The sequence below is a fragment of the Cyanistes caeruleus genome, chromosome 9 (genome assembly GCF_971803275.1).
Source record: "Cyanistes caeruleus chromosome 9, bCyaCae1.hap1.1, whole genome shotgun sequence".
NCBI classification, from domain to species: Eukaryota; Metazoa; Chordata; class Aves; order Passeriformes; family Paridae; genus Cyanistes; species Cyanistes caeruleus.
Window position 1 is genome coordinate 29,617,656 of NC_141709.1, and position 6,342 is coordinate 29,623,997.

The window sequence follows — 6,342 nt, forward strand, 5'->3', positions numbered from 1 at the left end:
CTGGCTCAATACAAAACAGAAAGAAAAATTGGAGCAATACATGACAAAGGACAAAAGGTTATAGAATACATGTGGCATTGTGAGTGTGTCACTTGGTCACATCCCAAAACCTGCAAGCCTGGCACACCGTTACACTCCTGTGCTTCAAAGCCACCCAGACCATACTTAACTCTGCACAGGACCCAGAATTTAGTTCTCAAATAGGCTTTTTGATATGTTTTTACTCCCAAATTCCAGCTCTAGTGAAACTTCAACTGAAATGCATAGAGACAATGAGGCTGCCTCCTGGGCTTCCACACAGGCAGCAGGAGTCAAACTCTGCAGACTCTCTGTACAAAGCCAGTGGAAGAACAGGAGTCCTTCCTCCTCCCAGTTGCAAAGGAAATGTACACAGCCACCTTCTGTGGCCACAAAGCAGGCAAGGGCTGAGGTAGGGGATGTTTGCTGATGCCACATGTTTACTCTGGACACATGGGAACAGGTTTTGAACTCCCTTCAGACTGCATCTCATACCTGAAGCAGCCTCAACCTGTCTCAGCCCTGTCTATAAAATATCCCAATGAGCAGTCCTCACCAGCAAGCAACACCACAGAAAGGGTACCAGTGCAAAGGTGGAAAATGGAGCTTTAAAGAAGAAATAGTAATTCTGCATTTGGATGTGTCCCCCTGCAGGCAGGTATTACCAAGCTGAAATGATCCTGCATCTTGTGTTTAATTTTACGAAACTGGTTAAGTTACTGATTGCTTTTTGCAATTATACTCTTTGCCACATTTGGTGTTTATTCAACAGTGAAACATTTAAGCAGAGGTCCTCAAGTGTGTTTCACCCACACTCACATCTGGGTTAAGATAATGTGAACCATACTTACATCATAAAAATAAAATCAAACACAACTATCAAAGTAAGAGCTCTTATTTTGCGTCAAATATATTGTGGCTGGCTGCTGTTTGCAAGGTCTTCCTTGTTTTCTGCTGGCTACAATGGTAAGCAGGAATGAACTTGTAAAGCTGTGGAAAAAGCCTCCAAGAGCCACTCCCCCTTTGCAACAGCACTCTAGGATTTTCCATTCTGGGTGATGTGTCACACAGCAGCAGCACCCTGGACACACAGCACACGGATCCCTAGTCTGACCTGGCTTTGCAGCCTCCACCTTTCCTGAGGGAGACAGAAAAAAAAGTCAGTATCCCACATTTTTAGTACCTCAGCAAAGAATGCTTTTGCTGAAATACCGTGCCTCAAAAAATGGACATTTTTCCTACTATAAAAGTAGCTTTGATGTTTTATAAAGTTGCTGCTGTACCATTACAAAAAATGTCTCAATGACAGTGCATCTGCAAGCATTGTCTGAAGTAAGTTATAAGAGTCTTTCCCACATTTCCAGAGAAGAAAACATATCACAGGGAAGGACTAAAATGCCTCTACAGAAATAACGTGCAGAACAGCCCTGGAGCCCTGGCCTTGTTGCATGAACCACATTTAGTGCAGATCACGGCACTGCAAGCTGGAAGTTGTGACTGGGATTTTGTCTTTCCAAGTCTACACAGACTGGACTGAGCCAAATCAAATCCTTTTGCATAGAGCAGAACAAATAGTTTTAGGACAGGTTTAAATTTTGCAATAGGTACCCAAGATTTCTAATTCCAGAATTTACAACTTGATTTCCCCAGTAATCCAAACAGTGTAACTTCCACTGTTTTTCTCTCTGGAGTTTAGTTTCCTTTCCACAGATACATTTTAAGGAACATCTCTACTCCCTTTTTATTTTCATTTCCTCAAAATGTCATAACTTTCTGAAAAGATGACAGCAAAAAGGCATCTTCATATTTAGGCAATCTGTTTACTGCTTTATTTTTATATATTTCTAAAATGCACACAAATTAGTGTCTCCTCCTTCTCTCTTAACATTTCACAAGTCATGTGCCTATACGCAAACGAGCAACATCTCCTCCCTTCCTGGCAGCTTCCTTGGCTACCATTCTTCTGCTACCCCAGAAACCCTGTCCTGGATAAAATTAACACACCTTAAAAACTAGGACTGAGTTCAGGTCCAATGTTTGCTATATTAACTCACACATCAGACCTTTAGTAGGTAAGTTGAACTACCAGCCACAACAGAAAAGGGTTTCAGTGGAAAGCAAATGCCAAGATTTGATACAGTTTCATTACTGAAACATTCACCTTAAAATCCAAAACATTATGGCAGCAAATCTTCGGGGCAGGAAGGATGGGGGGAAACAGGAACAGACACAGGACACAACACAAAAGGGACACAAATAAAAGCAAACAAACAAAAATTCACTCTTGCACAAAGACGATTTCTAATAGGAAGCCCATAGAATCCTGTCCAATAAAAAAAAATCAACTCTTTCCAACTATTTAAGATACTCCTGGATACAAAATTTTCCAGTGTATTAGACCATCTACCATGAGGAATTGATTTGATAAACCAATTCTTCACACAGATAAAGACTATCCCATCTCTTCAAAAAGGGAGCATATACACAAGCAGCAATAAGCTATTACAAATACATTATCAGCTCTGGGAAGAAGAATCATCAAGTAATTACAAAGGTTATCAGGGTCCTTATCAGTACTCACTGCCAGCAGGCTACCTGCATATTCATTTCCCTCTCCATCACCACTCTGGCATGCTAAGTTTTCCAGAACAGTTTTTTCTATTCCATATGTTCATAAAATAGTTTTAAAATAAATAACTGTTTATTACAGAAGCGATAACAGAGGCAGTATCTAGAAGAGAAAACATGGAATGTATTTTTTCACCCAGTGAGCAGAACTCCAAACATTCCATATGCTGAAAAGCAGTATGCACTTTCAGAATAAAACAGTGTTCAGAACAATTTAAGTGAGAAAAACGTGCATGACAAATGCAATTTTTGTCTTTCAGCCTGTTTGAAGAAGCAACTGCAAAGTCTCTCTATATATGAAATAAATTAACAGTCCATAAGCAATTTCTGTAGTCTGAACCCCAATCAATAATAAATGCAAAATTAAGATTAAAGTGAAGAACATATTTTTACCACCCCCAAATGCAAGAACTATAAAACCCCTCTGAAATAAACCTAAATCAGATGCAATGAGCATTCTAACAAAGCACAATCCACACTGAGCTGATGCTCAACAGCATGTTGTTGTACACTCTCTCTCCTGACACAATGCTTAGAAGGTTGATCATAAGGAAAAAGTGAAAATAAAAAAGCAGCCCAGATACTGAACCACTCACTCATGGCAGGGCAAGAGCTCAGGGCACAAACCTAATCTTTCATGTGGGATGCAGGGTCCAGAATCCGTTCAAGATGCTCCTCCTGCCATGATCCCAACCTCTGAAAAGCAGCTCCAAAAGCACTGCCCACAGGTCACCTGCAGCTCACCAAACCTTTGTACCACAGTGCTCAGAGGTTTTAAATAGAAGGCTTCAAGAACAGCATTGCATACCTGCTCAGAGATTCCCAGTGCTTCCACAGATTAGTGGAAACTAATTAATGGAAACTCCACAGCGTGTGTCTCTTGGGAAACAGACACTTGTGAGAAAACATTCCCAGTTATGGCTACACAAGAGTCCACGGTAGTTCTCAGTCACCCCCAGCTTCCTTGAGTCTTTTGCAATGTGAAACATTCCACATCTAAGTTGCCTCTAAATAGTACCATGATAATTACTGTAAAAGCCATTTCTATATCTCAATTAATGCTTCTAACTCCCCGGATCATAAAAAAAAAACCCCATACATAAAGCCAATCAAGTCCTCAGAATAAAAACAGCAACCAGAAAGAAAGGTTATGTGGTGTTCACCGGGAACGTCTTGGTATAATTGAAGAGTTTGGGAATCCCTGCTCTCCTTAAACTAATCTACTTAGACTTCACTCTGAATATCACCTGACACAGACTTATGCGAGAAGATGTTAACAGGAAAATCACATATGGAAAAACACATAACCAGTGACCTTTCTTTTTGTGATATATTCACTGGGTCTATGAGCTTGAAGAGTTCATGCACGGAATGCACATTCAACACCTACTACGCTACAGAGATCATTCAAGAGATGTGGTACTTGCTACAATATTTGCAACTTTAATCTTCAAATTAAAAAGATACTTCTTTTCAAGATTTAGACTCTGTAACTTCTTTTACAGATGCTTCTTACACTCCATGGCTGAGACAAATTCTGCCAGGCAATCAGAAGCTGTAAGCAAAATAACAGCCAAGTTACAACAGCACAACCCTACAAAGTACCCAGCGTTTATGGGCTTCCACCGATACACACCAGGGCCAGACCGCAGGAGAAGGAACGAGTACCATTTCTTCAGAATCGGGATATAGATCTTGCTCTCTCTTCCCTTACACTATGAAAGAGTTAGTGTTACATGGCTGACACTGCCAAGCCAAGCAGTGCTACTTGTTCATCTGCCTCGTCACCCTGACTGCAAACATTCTTAAACACAAGACTCACACCCACCCCACATCTTGTGGGATGATTATGAGTAAGCAACATTTCAAATGAGCACCTGTCACTGGCCCTAAGCACGGGCTTTCCCGGGACTTAACATCTCTCCCAATTGGCCCGAGGGCACAAACTGCGCTGTTCCTTTCAGGCGCTCTGAGCAGAGACGTTGCTGGAGGCGAGGGGAGTGGCAGAGGGAGGGCAGGGAGCTGCCAGGTGGCGGCTGCCGCGGGGCGCTCGGGGTGTCCCGGCCGGGCCGGGCCGGGCCGGGCCGGGCCGGGCCGGGCCGGGCCAGCCGGCAGCGAGGAGCCGCTGCCCCGCGGCGCCGCGTCACGGATCTGCTGCTCCCGGCAGCCAATCGGCGCCGCGGCCGGGGACGGCGCGACTTCATTCATTCATAAAAAGAGGCGCAGCGCAGCTGGGAAGCGCGCCCTTCCCGGCCCCCCGCCCCGCCGTGCGGGGCACGGATACTCACGGCAATCCGCCTCGTCGCTGTTATCCGAGCAGTCGTCATCCTCGTCGCATTTCCAGATGGCGGGGATGCACCGCTCGTTCCGGCACTGGAACTGGTTCTCCTCGCACTCCTTGACGGCGCCTGTGAGACACGGGGCCGCGCCTGGGTCAGCGGGGCGCGTTCCCACGGCCGGGCGGCGGGAGCATCCCGGGGCCGTCCCGCCGCCCGGCCCGGCCGCGGACAGCCCGGGCAAGGCGCCGGGAGCCGCCGGCGACCGAGGGTGGGGGCTGCGGCTGGGCTCGCCGGGGCACAGCGGCTCGGTGCGGGGCTGCGGCTGGGCTCGCCGGGGCACAGCGGCTCGGTGCGGGGCTGGGAGAAACGCGCCTCCGCGGGGGCAGGGCAGCGATCCCGAAGATGCTTTGTGCAGGGATAAAAGGGACCATTCCCGTGCTTCCCCGCATTGCTTTAAAGGCGGAGGGAAAAAGAGCCTGGGAATAGAAGATGGTTAAACCCGAAATACAACAGACAAAGAAAAATTATAAAGCGCAGCGATGCTGGGACCTCCTGCGCATCCGTTACCGGGACAAAACGCACCGACACCTGGGGACGCGGGGCGGAACAGGCACCGGCGCCGTCCCGGGAAAAGGGACCTGACCCAACTAAAGTTGAGGGCGGGGGGAGAACGGAGCAAATCTGCTTTGCAGACTCGGTGCCGCGCTGCCCTGATGAGACACAAATCCCCTCTGAAAGGGATTAAAGGTGGCAGCTCCTGTCACCAGCTCTCGGGCTGCATTCGCTCGCTGAAGAGCGTGCCCGGCCCCCGCAGGTCGCAACCCCCGAGCGTTCCCGACCATTCGCAGGTCCCGAACCCCGCGCAGGGCACCGGGGCGAGGGGCACCGGCGGCCGCACACCCCGGGGTGCCCTTGCCGGCAGGATGCTCGCCCCCTCCCCGGCAGCGCCGAGGCCGGGGGACCCCGGCGCTGAGGGAGAGCGGCCGTGCGGCGCCGGACCCACCTTTGCCGAGGTGCAGCTTGAGCAGCAGCAGCTGGAGGAGCAGCAGCCGGGCGAGCGCTGGCCGGCACATGGTGCTCGCTCGCTCCCTCCCTCCCTCGGTGGCAGCGCGCCGTGTGCGGGGTGCGCGCAGCCGGCGCGCCTCTCGCTGCCCGCCCCGTGCCGACTGCGGCCGGCGCCGCCCCCGCCCCGCCGCGCCGCCGCCGTGACGCGCCCCGCTGGGCGGGCCCCGCTCGGCTCGGCCCCGGAGAGCGCGGCCACCGCCGGCATCCCGCCCCCGGAGGAGCGCCGGAGGGACACCTGCGGAACGCCTCCCCCGGCAGCCCGCGGCCACCGAAAGGAAGCCCCGCAGATGGCACGGCCGCGCTCGGCCGCGCGCTCCCAGGCCGGGCCGGTCTCCCTGGAGCTCTCGCTGGG

At 49.8% G+C, this 6,342-nt stretch overlaps 1 protein-coding gene across 2 annotated transcripts in view; it reads right to left on the minus strand.

Moving 5' to 3' along the window:
• Positions 1 to 6,110, minus strand: part of LRP8 (LDL receptor related protein 8) — a 171,988-nt gene extending 165,878 nt beyond the window's left edge. For both annotated transcript variants that reach the window (XM_086842162.1, XM_086842161.1), the window contains exons 1-2: positions 5,929 to 6,110; positions 4,935 to 5,054 (exon numbers count right to left, since the gene is read on the minus strand). In XM_086842162.1, the coding sequence (XP_086698288.1) occupies positions 4,935 to 5,054; positions 5,929 to 5,998 (190 nt within the window). In that variant the 5' untranslated portion in view covers positions 5,999 to 6,110. The remainder of the gene's footprint in view (positions 1 to 4,934; positions 5,055 to 5,928) is intronic.
• Positions 6,111 to 6,342: the final 232 nt, after the last annotated feature.